The 19,881-nt window shown below is 47.9% G+C and overlaps 1 protein-coding gene across 1 annotated transcript; it reads right to left on the bottom strand.

Moving 5' to 3' along the window:
- Window positions 1-547: 547 nt before the first annotated feature.
- Window positions 548-2,074, bottom strand: BSX (brain specific homeobox; the record flags this gene model as incomplete). Its single annotated transcript, XM_082070297.1, has 3 exons — window positions 548-787; window positions 923-1,119; window positions 1,810-2,074. 3 exons carry the CDS (start codon window positions 2,072-2,074, stop codon window positions 548-550), a joined length of 702 nt encoding a protein of 233 aa, XP_081926423.1.
- Between the last annotated feature and the right edge of the window lie 17,807 nt (window positions 2,075-19,881).

Genomic DNA, 19,881 nt, shown 5'->3' with positions numbered 1-19,881 from the left:
CTTACCTGTTTCTTTGGAGGGCGTTTCTACATTGATTTATTTTTTCTTTTAGTTTATGCGCGTCCTGGAAGCTCAGCCCGGGATTAAACCCGACCTACCGCACTACGGAGGGAAACAGCGAGTTTACCAGCGAGTTTACCGGGCTCGGCGTGCCCTGCCTGCCGCTCTCAGAAACCACAACACGCTGGCACCCGCAAACGTTTATTGTAAAATCGAGGAAAGTTCTGGGGAGTGAGAAAAGTCCGGTATTTCGAAGGGAAGGGGAAACTTAAAGGAAACGCGCCTTGTTTTGCTCTCCCCCATCAGATTTGCAAGCAAAGCTCAGGCTTGGGGTGATGCCGGGGGGGGGAAACACTGTCGCTTCCTTCGCCCTGGGCCCGGCCGCCGGGGAGGGGGCTCTCCCCACATCAACACCTCCTTCCAAAACCGTGCCCCCCTTCCCTTTGTGCCCCGGCATTACTCAAGGCTGGGGTGTAGGGGCGACTTGCGGGGCCGGGGCAAAACCGCCCCGGAGGGGCAGGCGAGCCGGGGCCGGGCCGCGGTGCTTCTAGAGGCGGTGGGGGCAGAGATCCCCCTCCTCCAGGATGTCCACCTCGTCCTCGGGGTCCTGGAGCAGGAAGGGGCCGGGGGGGCCCTTGCGGGGCTCGGTACCGGCCGCCTCGGGCAGTTCGGGCTCGGGGGAGCTCTGCTCCCGGCTCTCCTCGCCGCCCGGGTGCTTGGGGTCGTCCTGGGTTTTCCGCAGCTGCTTTTTGTGCTTCATCCGCCGGTTCTGGAACCAGGTTTTCACCTGGGGACAGCAGGGAAGGAAAATAATAATAATAATAATAATAATAATAATAATAATAATAATAATAATGAAAAATTAAAAAGCGAAGGTGGGGATGCTGCGTGGGCTAAGGGGAGGGGACGGGTGCCCCGGTACCTGTGTCTCGGAGAGGCTGAGGGCCGTGGCCAGCTCCACCCGTTCGGGCGTGGAGAGGTAGCGCTGGATCTCAAACCTCTTCTCCAGGCCGGAGAGCTGCGAGTCGGAGAAAACGGTGCGGGCTTTGCGGCGGCGACAATGCTTCCCGGGCAGCTCGGCGTGAGCGTGGTGCTGGAACAGGGCTGGCACCGGCACTCCTGGGGGGACACACGGCAGAGACCCGGGCTGCCCGTGGGCTCCTGCCCTCTGCAGCCCCCGGGTGGGCTGTCCCTCCGCCTCTTTTGTTTTTATTATTATTTTTTTCGTTTATTTCGTTTTTGAGGTAGTCTAATTGGTTTGGGTTTTGCGGGAGGGTGTCTTGCTGTTCTGGAAACACAGGGGTTTGCAAAGCTGAACCCGCCCCAGCAAGGCAAAGGCAGCCCGGGCAGTGCCCGCAGTTTTTCCACCGCCGCTGAGGCTGGCAGGAAAACTTCCACCCTCCCGACAATTAAACCACAACGAAAAGGACGCGGAAAAAGACAGGACAACGCAAAGGGACAAGGAATGTTATCGGTCCAAAGCCAATAATAATAAAAATAATAAAAGAAAGGCAAAGAGAGGGAAACTCTCGAAATGCAATCGAGTGAACGACAAGCTGCAGCACGGGGGGCTCCTGTCCCCGAGAACGAAGCCCCGCGGTGTAGGGAGCTCCGGGAGCGGCTGGCGAGGGATGCAGCCCCCATTTCGATGGAAGATGCGGAAAGGTGCCCCGCTGCCCCAAAAGGGCTTGTCTTTCACCTCTGCTTGTCCCGTCCGCGGCTGCGGACTCTTGTCCCCACCCGAGTCCCCACCTCGGTGTCACCTGGCCACAAAGTCCGCAGGTTCCTCCTGCGAAGGGCTGCACTTACCCGAGGTGGTGAGGAAGTAGGGGTGGTGGTGATGCTCCGGCTTGTGCAGCGCAGGGTGCGGGTGGGGCGCCAGGAGGGTCGGGGTTGGCATCAGGGGGTACCCATAGTCCAAGAGGGGGACGCGGGAGGCCAAGGAGCCCGGAAAGTGCTCGGGGGGCACCTCCCGCAAGGGTTTGGGCTTGTGCAGCAGAATATCCTCGATGAAGAAGGAGGTGGGCCTGGGTGCGGAGACGGGGTGCACAGGCGAGGTGAAGTTGAGGTTCATTTCGGTTGTCCCCACCTCGGGCAGCGGGGAAAGCAGCGAGCCGGGCTGAGCGCTGGCTGATGGAGGAGAGAGGGTGGCCGGCTGCACCTCCCGGGGCCGAAGATAATAAATAAAAATAATGATGATAATAAATTAATGTATAACAATTAAACAAACAAACAAACAAACAAACTCCGCAGCAAAAAGAAATAACAACAATAATTAAACAAACATTTCCCCCCAGGCAAGAAATAAACTGAAGGAGCCGAGGGGGATGCGAGGCGGGTGGGCTTGAGCTGCGCGGGGAGATGCGCGCCTTTGAGGCGCGGTGGGAAGGGGGTTCTCCAGCGAGCCAATAGCGATCGTGCGGGCGGGGGGACGGGCCCGCCGGGCCCCCCAAACCACCGCCGCGGTGCGGAGGGGGCGCGGAGAGGCTGCGGAGGGGCGCCGGGGGGATCCGGTGCCGCGCAGCCGCCCCCGCGCAACGCGCAGCGCGGACGCACCGCCCCGGGCAGCGCGGTCGCCTCAGCCCCGGTCCCAGCGCTGGGCTTGGGGCTTTTTCCCAAACATGAGGGTTTTTCCCTTTATTTTCTTAAAAAAGGAAGAACAACTAGTGGCGCTTTCCCGACCTGTCCCACGCTCCGCTCCCAACTTGTGTCTTTGCACTCAGGTTATCGCCCCGTTGGGGTTTTGTTCCCATCCATTCCCCGCTCAGTGTTGTGCTAACGCTTCTCTCTCTTTTTTTATTTGGTCTTTCCTCTGTTTGTCTTTCTTTTTTTTCTTCCCCTAATCTGTAACATTCATTTCCCCGGAGTCAATTTGCTAAAATGAGGGTGATATACTACATCAGAGCCGAGATAATTTCGGTTCGCATCTCAGAAAATTGCTCTAATTATTGATGTTAAACTCAGGGAAATTAAAAGAAGGCACTTCTTCTTCATCTCCCGATTTTAAGCTCTAATTTGTTGAAATCGAGTTGTCATCACAATTCCAATCACTACCGTTAATAGTAAAAGTGTTCTAATAGAGCCAGAATTCGCACAACCCATGCTATTAGATAATTAAGAAAGATGTTAGAAAGGCAAGTGCTAATCCTTGGGCACACGGACAGCATTTCCATCTGATCCAGCAGGTAGAACAAATTAATTACCAGAATCAATTAGTCCTAAAAGTACAGTTCTCAGGGAAGTATAAGCCATGTCTTCCATATGGATGAGCTGGTAAATGGTAAATAGACGAGGAAAAGCCTCTGAAAGAATAGAAATGGCAATCGTCCGGTTTTAATGAATCTGGAACTCGGCGCGGACGAGTTTTCCAGCGGTCCCGTCACAATCACGCGTGGGCGAGGGCACAGGCAGCCCCCTCAACTAGTTATAATGCCTTTAAAATAGCTTTTAAAATAAATATGTGTCTCCTTCATCAGTTCCGCTTGGCCAGAACTCAGGGGGGGACCAGCGAGCTCCCCGTCTCACCGGGAAAACCCACGGGAGCATCTTTCTCTCCAGGAAAAAAATAGACAATAAAATAAATCCGTTGTAGCGTCCCCTCCTGAAACGCCCATTTCAGCATCAGCCCGGGATTTTGCCCGGGGGGGTTAAAAATACAACAGGCTAATAACTTTCTCTGAGGAGCAAATGAGCAAGCAAATGAATTAACAGTGATGAAACGGGTCTAATTCCCAACTTGTTACAGGAGGGAGCGCAGCCAGGGGCGTGTAAGCCGCTTGACTGGCCATTTCATCAGCTGAGATTGCTTCTCGGGGAGGGCTGGGGTTTTACTCACCAGTGGGGTGTGTAGATATATATATTTAAAGCAGATCTGAAAGATTAAAGACGTGTTACTCCAGCCAGATTGGGTGACAGCTTTAGGACTCAGGCAAGAGCCTGACAGCCCTATCGAGAGCGGCTGCTTTTCCGCGTCCCCCTTTATTTAGGGTACGGGGGGGAATGGGGCTGCTGTCTTGGTGTTAACTGGCAGCAACGGCAGCAAAACTCGCCCCAAACCAGGCGGTGGCACTTCGGGCACAGCAGCCTCTCCCTGGTGCTAATTCAAAGGCAACAACAGCCAGAAGTGATAACCCCCTATTTGTGGAGGTCCCCTGAAGGGAAGGTAGACCCCAGGGGGACCTCTGCACCGCACTCCTCACACCCAGGGATTATTAAAGTTTAACATTCAGTGGCTTTTTGTGACAGGAAGGGGTGCCGGGTGCTTCCCACCTTTGGCCGGCAGTGTTGGCAGGCTGCTCTCTTTCCTTACACACCTCTCACCTATTTTTCCAGTTTTGGGACCCATCAGCATGAATCTCACGCCGGGACCCACAAAGACTCCCAGTCCCAGCTGTACCCTCACTCTCCCCAAAGACCAGTCCCCAGATCACACTAGATTAACCTTTTTGTCTGTCTGGCCAGACATACGTGCACAAGCAGATATTCTTATGTATTTTTGCATACACACAATTCTATTTACTATTAAATTCACAGCTGAGTCAAGTCTCCAAAGAGACCCTCTGTGGCCTCCTCTCAATGGAGAGGGGTCTCCTGTTGAGGTGGTCCCACAGCTTTTCCCCAGATTTGGCAGAAATTGCCCCAAACCTGGGGTAACGCTGAGGTCTTGTTGGGCTTAGGCATACATCTGGGAGAGAAAATGAGATGGAAGGGGGACCAGAGCTGTGTTTGGATGCTGTGCTCTTGCATCCTTCCCCGTACACCTTGTGGGACCACGTAGCATCTCAGCCTGCAACCCAAAATGATTCGGAGCTTCTCCAGAGCCACATGTCTGTGACCCCAGGTATCCACAAGTCTGTGACCCCAGGTAGCCACACCACTGTGGAGTTTGTTCATTGTTTCTTCAATAACATAAAATGATTTCTACAGGCTTGAAGAGCTTTATAAACTTTGCTGGTAGCGATGCATGCGTATCCCCCACATACACACACATCTTCCTTTTATGATTTAATAACATAATACACGTACACTTTGCTTACATAAACACCGGGCGTCATTACTTGCACACTTAAGATCATTTAGAGGTATTATGGGGAAATTTTTTGCCTAGGAAAACAGAAATTTATTTGAGTTAAAACGTAGAGGGTCATTTAAAAGGTCAGTGCAGCTATATTGATGTTAGTAGCTTTATTTCAGTGTGCTGCATTAGGGATAAATTTGGTGCAGTTTAAAAATACGTGCACTTACCTTCCTGCGGCACTTGAAGAGGTAAGGTAGCTTGGAAGCCCAGCCTTTTCATGCCTTTCAAGACAAATCCACTCAAAAAGGAAGGGTTAAATTAAAAACAGATAGCCTTGATATGATCAAAATGGGAGCCTGGCTGCAGGAAAGAGGTCTGAAGAGCTCGGTTTGAGTAGCCGCACACGTAACATAGAGAGTAGGTCTTTTGAACACAAAGCGTGGCTTAATGGAGAATGTTCCATGCATGATGCTTCAAGCAAAACCTCTCCGCGTGCGGGGGAGCGGGGTGTCTCTGCTTGGGGCGCACCGGGTACTGCTGGCGGGAGGGGAAAAGCACTTTGTGCTTCACTGCAGCCACTTACCCCGTCTACATCCCACCCACCTACATCCACTGTCTGGCCATCCACCCCTGGCACCCAACCCTGCCTCCCACCACCCTGCAAACTGCCCATGGAAAACGGTGACACTGTGTTTGTGGCGAGAGGTTTCATCAATTCAGCTTCACTGCCGGGACATAAAGGTGGCGGTGGGAAGGCCCTTTAGCGCTAAGGTCTTCACAAAATGCTTTTACTGGCATTTCGGTGTTGCCGCAGCTGGTATTTCAGTGTTGGTAACACTCTAGTGAGCCTTGACGCCAGGTCAAGTTCGAGGAGGGCTCGGTGGATGGGCTTGGAGGTCAAGTGCTGCCTAAAACAAGAGTCCAGCAGGTTGTCTCATGGTGGATGGTGCAAACAGGGCTGAGGGAGGGCGGGAGGGGAAAGGATGTGTCAGGAAGAGCTGGTTTCCCAACCAAGGTTAACGGCAGCAAAAGGAGAAGATCCAACCACGTCTTCAAAGGCTCATCACTCTGCCAGCCCTTGGCTTTCGCAGCCTCGAAAATATGTTGTCTTGCAGCCCACAGAACGGCACTCTCCTTCATTTGTAGCTGAGATGAAGGGAAGACAACAGAATGTGAAATAAAGAAGTAATCATCCTGTTAATTTTACTCCAAGACAACAAACACTCAGACTAAAAGCTGGGTCTCTATTATTCTAATAGAATCACTGAATTTACCCACAAACCTCACGGTAATTTCAGGGCTACAGTTCCAGGTACAAAGCACAGGAGAGGATGGAAGCGTTGCTGATGTGAGGCGACCACATTAGGAAGTGATTGAGACAGGAAGGTCATTTTGAGGCTTTTATCAATCCCAATAATGGCAATAATTTGGGGGAGAAGAAGGGATATGGCATCAATAACAGCCCAAAATTTAAAGAGCAAAAGCTTAGGCTGTAGCTTCCTTACACATGTCCCATGGTCCCGGAGGTTTCATTCTTAAATCCAGAATTTTGTCTCTCTACTGAAAATTCGCCTGATTATCTGATGATCCTGAACATTTTCTGAAGACAGGATACTTATATAACGAGAATCCAAACTATTAACATCGGCAGGTTTGGTCTAAACACTTCCCTCAAAATAGTAACTCTTATTAACTAAGACTAATTATCTAATACTTGTATTCCACTTCAGCAGGGTTATCTGTGCTGTTCCAAAGCACAGCAAGATTATTCCTTCTTTCTTCCTTGGTGTTTTTGTTTGTTGTTGAATGAGTCAGAAATGGGGAGGGAGGCTTAGAAGTTTCTCTGGGACCTGCTTTCAATTACTCTTCATTTGGTTCCGTATCAATTCCTCCTCGTGGCGTGACCAGCCCATGGGCATTGCTACTCCCGCGAGGCAAGAGCGATTCTTTCACCCAAGACCATCTGTACCGGGGGATCTCAGCTAATCCTTTGCTCCCAACCATCCATTCTTGCTGCCATAGTCACTGCTTTGCCTTTAGCACATTAACGCCCATTCGCTTCCTTTCATTCCAGCTGTGTAACCATCAACTCCATGTTTCCATTCGCTTTTTTGCACCGGTGACTCAGAACCTCCCTTGTTGCTCTAATTTCACGACGTTTGAACCTTGTAGGTCTGTGCTTTTAACCTTTGGGGAAGGATAATCCTCCTTTTCCCTTTCTTATCCATTCAACCTTTATTTTACTCCCATTGTCTTATTTTCCTGCTGTTCTTTGTGGTTTTCCTCTGATCATCTGTCATACTTTTGGGTTCCTCATGAAGACCTCATATACCTTTGCTACTTAGAGGAATATTTGGAATGTATAAACCCCAAATCTCAGGCTGGCATAAGCCGGGAGTAACTTAAATAAAGAACCAATGGAGCACATAAATCTAAATGACGCGAATACTTCGATTCTTTTCAATTCCCCTCTTTACTTTTCAACTTTAAAGTGTCTCCTTTTGAAGCCCTAACAATAAAAAGCACAGAAATGATGCACTCCAAGGCCAGAGGGAGCTATTATGGCCACCACGTCCGGCCTCCTGAATCACACAAGCCAGAGTTTTACCCCATAACTCCTGTATCAAACTCATAAAAACCCACCCAACCTGGCTAGACTGTGGAGTAAGAATAGCAGGTTTTTAGCTGTTTAGATTATATTTGATCCATCACAATATATACATAGGAAATATGTGTTTATAAACAGGTGAATAAGCAGCTTTCTCTTATGTCTAGATCCCTAGCAAGCCTCCCCATTCTTCTGCATTTATATTTTGACAAGCTCCATTGAAAATCTGTGGTTACTTACAAACTCTACGCTCAGCTTTTGTAAATACGATTCAGCCTTCAGTTAAAAGGTCAATCTCTACTAGAACAGACTTTAGAAACCACTTAGGACGAGACGCAACATACTGGTTTAGTTTTTCCTCCTAGTTTTAATACACAAACTCTTATATCAAATTGTGGAAGATGTCCCCAAATCTCTCACGCATCTCACACCGTGTCACAGGCACAGTGATGGTCACAAAACGACGCTGATCATTTTGTTAAAAGAAAAGGAATCGTTCTTTATTGAAAGATAATTAAACCTTTTTCTTTCATGTCTGCTCCAAACAGATTGCAAAACTAGTTGGACCTAGTTTACCAAGAAGATAACCTTTTTGATGATCAAAGGGAGAGATTGGTTCCATTACTTGCATTAGGCAGAGTTGTCTGTGCTGTGGCCTTCAGAATAAAGGGAGAAATGTACTTTAGAAAGATCTGAGTAACACACTTTACTCAAAACATTTCTGTATTATATTGCTTCTTGACTGTTTCAGCTTACTCTGTATCCCTGCACTTTATTTTAAGCACTCCAGAAGTGGATGACAGGTCTGGGGGAAAAGGAATCTAGTCAGCATCTCACAAATGCACCTTCAAATAACGCGGTAAAGCTGGAAATTACATTTCGCAGTGGTATTTTGTACATTTCCAAGGATGAGGTATTCAAATGGCGACCTGATGTAATACAATACTGCCTGACGATAAAAACACTTTCTCACATCGGTCAGTATTATTTTTCAATGGAAATATTAAAATGCTCTAGATGATCTGAAACAAGTAATGATGCCTCATAATAAATTGGTAAAATAATATTGCCATGATTTTTCCACACTTCAAAGAATAAGCTCAGTTTATTTAGTTCAGCAGTATTTGATCCGGTCCAGCTGGTTCTCGCTCTGATATTTTATTTTAATATGATTTCCTGTTTAAAAAAAATGAAGCTTGTATATCACTCTCTCTTTCCCTTTCCCTTTCCCTTTCCCTTTCCCTTTCCCTTTCCCTTTCTCTTTCTCTTTCCCCTTACCATGGTAAGGTTTAACAGAGCAGCCATTCTGGATAACAGAACAACTTATATGTTACAAGTTTTTCAAGACTTGAAGAAAAATCATTACCTATGGAGTTTGGCATTGTTTTTCGTCTTGATTTAACTAGTATTTTTAATTATGAGTTATGGGGTTTCCCATTTCATAAATATGTTATCTCCTCTTCCAAGCCCCAGTTCGAAATGATCAATGCAATGCAACCACCAGGTTCGCCAATGCAAAGGAAGTGTTTGTTCTCTGCCAAAATCTGCTCTTGTTTTATTTTGGCTTTGGGGGGTCAAGACTTGGCGTTCAACGGCCGTCTCTGCCAATCAGTTTGCCATTTGTTGTACATGGAAGGTTAAACCTGGACGTCCAACAGGTCAAGAGCCATAAGCTTGAATGGAGGAAAACAGCAGCGCAATGATGGGAAACGACACATCACACAAAACGTCCTCAAAGCTAAGGGGATGGTTTAGAATATTATAAGCTCGTGCACTTTCTAACGGGGTCCCAAATAAGAGACGTGTGTGCGCGCTTGTGTGCCTGCGCATTTCTGTCCAACTGAGATCAGTACTTGAGTCTCAAAATACGTACAAAAAGGAGAATTTCCCAGTTTGTATCCTCTGGCAAATGCAATTTCCCTCCCAACACACATTAAATTCATTTAGCCTAGTGCATTTTTAATAGACATTATTCATCTATTACCTTAATGAGCTTGTGGTGAAAGCATATTGCCTCCCAATTTTAACAAAAGGAGTCTAATATTGCTGCAGCTTTTTCCCCTTTTGCCTTTTAAGGCAGCAGCGTGGAGGGGGAAAGGAGAAAAGCTATAGAGACAGATAAGGTTTTTATTCTGTGTCACAACACTACATTAAGAATAAAACCTTCCACTTAAACACTTAAATGAAAACATCGAGAAACTAATTTACCATTTGTAACCACATGATTTAAGTAGGAGCAGCTTTAATTTTCTTCCCATTTTCCTCATATTCAATGTGAGCCCACATTAGATTTCACTGGCTCAAATCACAACACTTAAAGCCACTTTCATTTTCTTTTTGATTAAATAATTGAAATTCCTGTCACTGCCTGCACTTTACTAGCACACAAATTTTATGTGTAAAGATAAATACTCTTTCTTTCTCCCTTCCCTGGCTGTAGGCTTTTTTTTTGCCTTTTTTTTTTCAGTTTAATCTTAAAAGCAGGCAAGGTTTAGTTTATTGATGGTTCCATAAAATGGATCAGTACTCCATTCACCTATTTCGTGGAATTATACCGCTCCCATTAAGTGATTGTTTGGAGAAATTATGGAAAGCCATCTTCTCTAATTTAGCTGTCATCGTTGTAAGGTTATTGCTATCCAATCCTAAAAGGACAGGAAGCCCAGTTACTCATGTGCTGTTCCCTCTCCCACACGCACTTCCATTAATGTCTGAAGCCTTGATTTTTATTTAAGTATTTGTTTCAATTAGGGTAACAAGTTGTATTAATGCTCCCTAATAAGTTGCTCTGACAAAACTCAAGACACTTTCCGGCGCCGCTCGGTGAATGGCGCGGTCAATACGCAGCGTCAATCGGCGCTGCCTGTAACGAGCAGGGGATTCGAAGGCGATTTCTTGCTGCCTTTGTCCCTCGTGGCCTTGGGCCACAAGGGGGGCCAGTTGTCACATCCCCAGGGGACAGGGAGGGTGGAGGTGCCCAAACAAGGGACTTAGATGAACCCTGGGATTCATTATCATTTCTGGCTTAGACTTTGAAGCAAGAAAACCTCCACAAGCTGCTTTGGTCTGGGTCTGAAGGACAGAGGGATCTAACTCTAATCAACAGGATTTAGATTTGCTTACCTTGGTGTTTCTGTGCTTTAGTTCCTTATATATGAAGCATATATATACATATATATATATCTCGTGAGCGCTCTGTACTTTACAGCATCAGCCTCACAATTTATCTCAACACTTTCACAGCTACTAACTGCAGGAGATTTGACATAAAATAATAAGTGTTAAGCAAATTTAGAGAGACCCTGGAGCCCCTGTTACATCCTTTACTTAAATGACACAAGCTCGAATAAAACATTGTGTGTCCCCCTTTGCCGGACCAAAGAAGCAAACAGAGGAGACAGAACCCGGCTGGATCCACATTGGCCCTGCTGTTTTAATCTGCTTTCCTAATTTTCCCTGAGCGGGAGGTGCTGCAGGTCACGAAGGATGCAGGAGAGGGGTGAGGATGCTGCCCCTATGAGGGACAGGAGATATAGAGGTGAATCGATAAGGAACTTCCATGACCACCCAGCTTCCATAAGAAACACAGATCGTGTTTCCCAGCAAGGACCGTTTCGCCATCGCATTGCTGTGAGTTCTCTCCTAATCTGACACTTTGATTTTTCCCGGGCGATGCTTACAAAGTGTAGCGGCCTTTACAGCATCATGCAGGAGGAGTCGCTCCCAGGAGGGGTCAGGAGGTGCAGGAAGATTTCTTCCTCTTCTGCAGCAGCACAAATAAGAAGGGCAATGTGTGTTGCCTCTAGAGTGAGCTTTTCACTGATGTGAAATAACCCACGGCGCAGATATACGTGGCCTGCAATGGCAATGGGCAATGCGGATGTACAGCACGAGCTCTCAGCCACAAACACCACCAAGAGCAAGGGTGGCTCTGCAGGGGTTACAAACAGACAGAAATTAGAGTGCGAGTCTAAATCAAGACAGATTATAAGACTGGCAAAGATCAGGGCAATACATCTGCCCCAAAAACCACCATGCAAGCAGCTTTGTATTAAGTAGGATGGGCAGCCAGCTCGAGAGCACATCTGGTCCATCTCCCCACCCCAAACACGTCCTGCACTCCCCACCTGGGGAAGGACGCCTCTGACAGCCTCAATTTCCCTCCAATTCCTGTTCCCATCATCGCCATTATTTTTAGATGCTCTATATCAAGAACGCCAACCTAATCAAAGTTTCATTCCTCAGCACACAGCAGCACCCTCCTATTTTCTTCGATGAAAAAGCTATGATGTGCTTACAATATCTTACTGCCAACCTCGTACTCGCCCCAAAGCAACGATGAGTTTATATTTCCTATAGAGTTATTTGAGGAAAACACTTGTGAGCTTCAAAGGGTGCCCAGGTCTTCTAACTCCATCTGCTGAGCTAGTGAAAGGTTCTGCCTTTCACTACCAGCCTGGCCACGCTTGTCTCACATACCACTAGGAAACATTATAAAGGCGACTTTCATTTTCATATAACACATCAGCCCGTTCCACAGGGTTTAGAAGCCGTCCTGACAGTGTTGAAAATGCATTTTCTAATGGGTGGGGAGGGAGGGAGGTGACGAAAACAAACTTCCGGAGGCAAATTTGCCACCAGCATTCGCGAGTTAGGTGCAGCAGTTAGGGACCTTGCTGTGAATGAGGCGATGCCATAGGTCAGCCACGGCTTTTCATTCGGAAAGAAGGGCCAAGAAACAGAAGAAAAACATCTTTGTGGTCGTCCCTCCCTTCCCCTCTAACTATTCACCCTGGAGGACATTGTTAACATATAATAACTGGGCATGTCAGAATCAATTAGGCAACTCATAATAAAGCAGATGCTGCTATTGTGAAGACAATGCAGTGAAAGTATGGGTATAGGAAGACCCTCAGCGCAGTCCAGGCTAAGCAGATATGATGCTAATTGAATTCTTGCTGGCAATTTTTCACCCCTAAATGAACAAGAAAGAGAGGAATCCTGGAGTCTCATCTGTTTAGCTTGTGAACAGGCAAATGTTTTCAAGCCCAGTAAATGAGCAACCTAATCCACAGGGATGTTAGCGCGAGGGTCTCTTAAAAAATATCAACGCCCAGACCCTTGATATGTTGAATATGAGTTGTGCCCTGTTCCCAGCAGTGATCGGGGAGCTGGTTATGTTATTTAATGCTGAGAAAAGCGAGCGTTTCTGCTTGTCCAGAGGTTGGAGATCCCACACAAGGCAGCGAGAGGACCTTTCAGGCTTCCATCACCCAGCCCGCCGCTTGCACCGAGGCAATTCCAGAGCTCTGAGGAGGCTCTGACAGCACCGATATCGCAAATATGAACAGAAGGAGGACCCCTGGATCTCCTTGCCAGGGTTTGGCCTCCCCCCAGCCCCAAAAAGAGAAACAAAACCTTTCCCTGGAGGTTTAGGTGCCAGTTTGCAAGTTTAGCATCACTAACCCAAAGGTGAGGACTCCTTGGTTTTTATGGGGACTGAAACCTAAATTCCGGGGTTAAACCTGCTGGGTATTATTTTTTGGCTAAGAGCCTTGCTTTTTATTACTACTGGCACAAAAGAAGTCATTTCCCCACCTCAGTTATCAAGGAATAATTAAGTCTCTTCTAGTAACCCTATGCCGAGAAGGCCTTTTAAATTAAAATATTTTCCATTTGATTTTGTTAGCTGCTAAATGAAGATCAGCAAAAATAGGCTAATTACAGCTATCCTAATTAAGCCCCTACAATAACCCATAATTACACCCATATTTATCACCTTTGTGCTGGACACTTTAACCTGTTGTGGTTTGTAATTAGCGTGTCTGCGTCGGGGCTGTAACGTCGTCTGCCCCTCGTCCTGCCAGAGTTTTGATTGAGAGCATGGAAACCAATTCTGCTTGTGAAACTGTAAATGGGGTCATTCATGAGGCTTCCTTATCAGCGGCAAAGCCAGGTTAGAGAGCTGGGCTGGGTCTGAGCACGCTAGGTGACTTTAAGTGTGTTTTATTGAAGAGGAATTGTGGTATTACTGCTCAAACAGGGAGAAGGGAGAGGGCAGAGTTTGAGCTCAGATTAATACCTGCATTTTTGGCTGGGCCACTCTCAGCCTTAGCAAGTCACTGCTATCATTTTGGGGGGGGAAAGGAAACAAAACCTACTCGTGCCTCAGTTTCCCCACTCACCCATGTTTTGGGGACGAGAGATGCGGTTGTACCTTCGCTGCTGGGCTGTTATACGTGGGGAAGGCGGAAGATGCACAAGCTGCACACGCTCACGGTGCCGATGGAATGAGAGCAGCTCCTTTAATGGACACACAAATGGATTCAGAGGGAAAAAGCCTCTTCTCCTGGCTGCGCCTTGTTCTCACCTCGATACAAGCTACAGGGTGTGGGTTTGGCACCCTGGGCTTGAGAAACAGCAGCTTTGTAGGCTCAGCTTAACAGGGGAGTTTAAAGCATCCCTCAGAGGCAGGACTGGTGTTCCCTAAATTTAAACTACGCTGACTGCAAGAGGGAAAAATCTCTTTCCCTCTGGTGCTGAAGGACTCACAAACCTGAACGAGCTGCTGGTTTTTCTGGGGACAAACCCTGTTGGCAGCAGGTAAGTGGAACTGCACAGCACAGCTGGGCAAGAAACCCAAGGGCTCAAAGGGCCCCATGGTGCAAAGCAGGGGTGTTTGTGGCTAAAATATCAGTATTCCACAGGCCCAGAACGTGGGGCCGTGGGGGTGACTTGCCTGTAAAACCAGCCAGCTCACAGGCGCAAAAATGTTGTGTCTTTCTGGTTGGATAAACCTTCCCCTGATAGACTTTGGGAGCTAAAATACAATGAGGGGACACATGTGGATGTTGTGCACTGCAAAGCTATTCTGCCCATCTCACCAGCTGACAATGAAGTGTTGGTGCTCTGTATGCACAGCGAGATAGCGAACGTGTTCAACTAACAAATTGTTGTCTTCTAATCGAAGTGCACTCATCTCAATTAAATTGGATGAGGGGTGTCAGCCTTTGGAGGACACAGTTCCAGATAAGCCCTGCGATCCAAGCCGCAAAGACTTCGGCAGAAACAATGCCACGATGTTTATTAGTTGAGAAGTTCACTGTAAGACACAAAACGTGAAGCAAAACGAGGGGGGTGATCTTTGCGCTAAACAGCGCGGCCTTTATGGAAATACTCAGAGGAAGGAGAGAAGAAATTTGTTAAATCATGTCATCTTACTGTTCTGAAATAAAGGGCGCCCAGCACTTATGAGGCCATTCAGAGCTGATTTATCGCTTGAGACCACAGAGACAAAATCAAGCCATTACAATCTTTTAAAAGCTTTCTTGCAACAAACTAAAAATATCCATTGCTGACAGATGCAAGCTGTCAATAAGGAATTCAAGAACTCAGTATGAGGAGTGGAAAGAGTGCAAAGTCTTGATAAACATCTCAAATTGGGTCTTACTCAGTGGGAAACAAGTAGTTTATAGTGGTAATTGTAAAGGGCATTTTACATTGAATCAATTAAATGAAAATCTTTTAAACCCTTTTTAAAAAGAGACCTTTTGAAGTTAACAGGTGATTTTAATTGGAACCATGGGACTTGCATCACGGGAGGTGGGGTGGGTTTTTTTGTTGAGATTTTTTTTGGCAGCATTCAATATAGGGGAAAAATCGATACACTTCCATCAGCATCTGAGCTCCTAGAGTCTTGCAAGTTGAATAGTGAAACTAAGCAAGAATTACAGTTTGCTCTGCCTTTATGTGGCTTTTCCTTGCAATTAAATAGGTCTCCATCATAACTCCTTAATTGTGAAAGGCACAGGAGAATTGATCAAGACTGAGTTACCTTTTAGTCAAAATCCTCTGCCATAAGCTACTCTATAATACCATAGACTTCTAGAGATCATTTCCCTTTAGAGAAGATGTTAAACCTCCCAGATAACAGTATCAAAAGCACGTGAGCAGGATTTTGCTTTTAAATTCCTCTTCTTCTTCACAGCCATAAAGGATGCTCTGCTATATGATCAGCAGCGCGCAATGCCCGCGAACCCATGGGACTAACACCACAAGCAAAAACCTTCCCTCCAAAGCAAGTGACACTTTCAGCAATTGCCTGTTGAGAACTGGTGGATTCATTGCTCTGCACTTCACCAAACCCAGGGGAAGGAATAACACACGGTCCCCAGGCAAAGACATGGAACCGGTTCCCTCGACGGAGCCGCGGGCACAGATATTAAGTGGGTTAAACTGTGGATCCTTTACTCCTCGCAAACAAACTTCAGTCTTTGAGTGTCGCCTCCTCAGAGTCAGAGGGCAATGTCCAGGGTACCTGATCCCAACAGGGGTGGCCGAGATGCAGGTAACGGGGGTTTGCAGACCCGCGGGGAGGAGAAAATGGGGGTGGCAGAAAAAGCTGCAAATGCATCGCACAACCTGCCTGTGGATCTTTCACAGCCAGCGCAAGGAAAGCTCATCCCTCCAGCAAACACAACTAAGCCCTTGACGGCGCTCCCTTTTCCCAGCTTTAAACAGCCGCTGCCCGTGAATTTAAGCTGTCCATTAGCGCAGAACCAGAGCTGGAGGCTGCTCGGTGGAGATGGCCATGCAGTGCATGGTAGCCAAGGAAGGGGTTCAAGGAGGGACAACTCTGGGACCGAGCAGCCCAGCATCTTGTTGTTCTACCCTCCCCTCCCTTCCCGAACTTCAGGGCTGAGAGAACAGGCCAGCAAGGCTGAAGACATCAGGCATTGCCACAAGTTTACTTGCTTTACAGAAGTGTTCAGATCATAGGAAACATGAATGCCCCCCCGCAAAGTATCAAACCAGTCCATATCTCCCGCTTGCTCGGCCCCATGGAGCTGAAGCATCTTTCCCAGAAGCTGGCAGGCTCCAGAGACAGCTTTATCAGGCACTAGAACACCCCGTCCTCCTTCCCCTCTGCTCCTCCCTGGTGAGACCACATCTGGAATATTGTGTCCAGCTGTGGCCCCTCAGTTCCAGCAGGACAGGGAACTGCTGGAGAGGGTCCAGCGTAGGGCAACAAAGATGATTAAGGGAGTGGAGCATCTCCCTTATGAAGAAAGGCTGAGGGAGCTGGGGCTCTTTAGTTTGGAGAAGAGGAGACTAAGGGGTGACCTTATTAATGTTTATAAATATATAAAGGATGAGTGCCATGAGGATGGAGCCAGGCTCTTCTTGGTGGCAAACAATGATAGGACAAGGGGTAATGGGATCAAGCTGGAACACAAGAGGTTCCATTTAAATTTGAGAAGAAACTTCTTCTCAGTAAGGGTGGCAGAGCCTGGAACAGGCTGCCCAGGGGGGTTGTGGAGTCTCCTTCTGTGCAGACATTCCAACCCGCCTGGACACCTTCCTGTGTAACCTCATCTGGGTGTTCCTGCTCCATGGGGGGATTGCACTGGATGAGCTTTTGAGGTCCCTTCCAATCCCAAACATACTGTGATACTGTCAGGGGTGGTTTTGTACCCCCCCTGCCCTTCCCTGACCCTGCAGTGACTTTCTTGTGCTCACACACATAATATTCCCAAAGTGGTGGGGAACCGAGCGGCTCCACAAAGCTGCCAAATGTGGGGCGGGTGGGGAAACTGAGGCACGGCTGGTGAGTCAGCGCAGGGGAGGGAGAGGCAGCAATCCAGCCTCCGCGTCTCCGGCGGCGCTCCCGCCCTTCCTCGGTGGAATTGATGTGCTTCTGCCGTGCACTAAGTCATTAGTCCGTGGCTTCGCTGAGTGTAAAGTTATGGAGCGGGAGATCCAATCACAGGCACAACTCTGGTTGTGCTACAGGCCTATTTGAAAGGGTAAGTGTTCTGCATTTTTTTCCATGCCTGCAACAATCTAGACAAATAGGCTTTTAAATTAAGCAGTGATTTGGAATATAAGTGAGTGCATTTAAGCTGCTAAGAGATGGAAAGATCCTAATGGCTGAAATATTTGTCATATCACAAATAAACTGGCTGTATCGGGAGCTACTAATATAACTAATTTTTACCAAATCCTTCACTGCTCTGTGATAGAAAATGAGGTCAGCATGGGTTGAGGCAACATAAAATGAGCAGCTGCCAGAAGGCAGCACAGAATACTGATAAAGGACTCTGCAGAAACTGCATTGCCTGCCCGCAGAAAAAAGGAATCAGTTTGTTCAAATTAAGATATAGCTTTTCCAGAGCATCCGGGGTTTTAATGAAAAGGTGCCAACAAACACAGGCTTTCAATGGATCCGGAATACAAATGCATACCGAGATACTTCCTCAAAGTCTCTCTGTCCCCTACCCCGCTTTTCCACATTCTAATCGTGCTGTCTGTGTGACTTTCGAAAGGCACTGGGTGTCAGAGAGGGCAGGAGTGTGCCTGGGATTTCTACAGCTCCGCTGGCTCCTACGGGGCTTCCAGCTACAGGAATCAAACCCTGACTTAATCTGCCACTCACAAGTAGGAGAAGTGAAATGAAGTTCAGAGGACTTCACAGAATCCCAGAATGTGAGGGGTTGAAGGGCCCTGGAAAGCTCATCCAGTGCAATCCCCCCATGGAGCAGGAACACCCAGATGAGGTTACACAGGAAGGTGTCCAGGCGGGTTGGAATGTCTGCACAGAAGGAGACTCCACAACCCCCTGGGCAGCCTGGGCCAGGCTCTGACACCCTCACCCCAACAAATTTCTTCTCCTCTTTCAGTGGAACCTCCTGTGTTCCAGTTTGCACCCATTGCCCCTTGTCCTGTCCCTGGTTGTCACCAGAAGAGCCTGGCTCCATCCTCCTGACACTCCCCTTTCCATCTTGATCCCAGGAATGAGTCCCCCCTCAGTCTCCTCTTGTCCAGCTCCAGAGCCCCAGCTCCCTCAGCCTTTCCTCACACGGGAGATGCTCCACTCCCTGCAGCATCTTTGTTGTCGTGGCCTTGGCCCACTCCAACAGAAAAACAAGCCCAAAGCCCGGAGAGACCGTGCCAAGAACAGCTCTTGCACCTCTAGACGTCCAGGAACCAAGAGCAGCTCCCCAAAATCACCTCATGTGCCATGCGGTGCCGTCACACCGGTACGAGACGCCCTAAGGTGCCGCTTGGCGCTGATGGTGACACACGGGCGCTCGGAGATGCAGCGACAGACTGTGCTGTGCCTGCCGCGCCCCCAGTGCTGCCTCAGACATTGGGCCCAGGCGGGATGCAGCCGCACTCCGGCTGGAAGAGAAAAACAACAGAACTGTTTTCATTCCCATTAACAAAAAATACCAAGAAAACGCTGGAAGGGGAATTTCCTCCCTCCTCTACTGGCCTGAAGAGCCTCTCTGAACAAGCAGAGGATTTGGGTTGTAACAATTCGCCCTTTTCATCCTTAAACTCCAAATGAGTGAAAAAACAGCAAGTAAATCCACTAGTCAAATTGGAAACTGAGGCAAGAAACGTCTTCCAGAAGGGAAGAGACCGAGTGTTTTGCCTCCAGCCAGGGCTGGCAGCATAAAGCAGATCTTCTGGCTTCTCTAACCTGGCCATCAGCAAACCAGGAGTGACTCCATCATGGCAAAAACAGGTTAGAGAGGGCACCAGGGTGTCCGGTTATTATTTCCATGGTCTGTTAGCGCAGGTTCACATATAATCCCATCTCCCTGGGCCACGTGAGAGGGATCGATCCGCAGAGAGCTCTGCAGTGGGAACCGCGACCGCTCGGGAGCACCGCAAACTTAAAGAAAAATAAGATCACCATGGATTAGCAATAAAACTTAAAGCTCGCCGCATTTCCTAAATGGAATGGTAGAAGGGTTCATATTTGATAACCGTTAAATGGTTTAATGAAATAATTATAACCCAGACTCCCAAGCCCGGCCACAATCAATAACTATGAGCTCTAAGCAACAGCATGACCCAAGTTCTGCCATTTTCACAGCGCTCCCCAGCAGGCGGAGTGTGTGACTATAAATGCGACCGACAGTAAAGTTGCATTAAAACGTCCCCATCGAGAGCAATAATAGATTAAAGGCTACCGAGGCGCCGCAGTTGGCTGGTCAATACGCTTTATTTGCTGCATCACCCCCAATTTTGCCACCCTCCCGCATACTGTTAGTGGGAGTCGATTCGCTGTCAATGGCCAGCCCTGGCACGAGCTGCATTAATGCACGCTCACAGAAGCACCGCGCATGGCATTATCACTTCTCTCACTTTCAAATTACAGCCTAATGCCGTCTCCAGGCAGCTTGTGACACGTTAACACTATGTGCGATTTGTTGGTATCGGGCTAAATATTTCATGCCTAAAGATT

This window comes from Streptopelia decaocto (assembly GCF_964273445.1).
Source record: "Streptopelia decaocto genome assembly, chromosome: 21".
Classification (NCBI taxonomy): domain Eukaryota; kingdom Metazoa; phylum Chordata; class Aves; order Columbiformes; family Columbidae; genus Streptopelia; species Streptopelia decaocto.
Note: the sequence above shows the minus strand (reverse complement) of the source record. Positions and strands in the feature narration are given on the sequence as shown.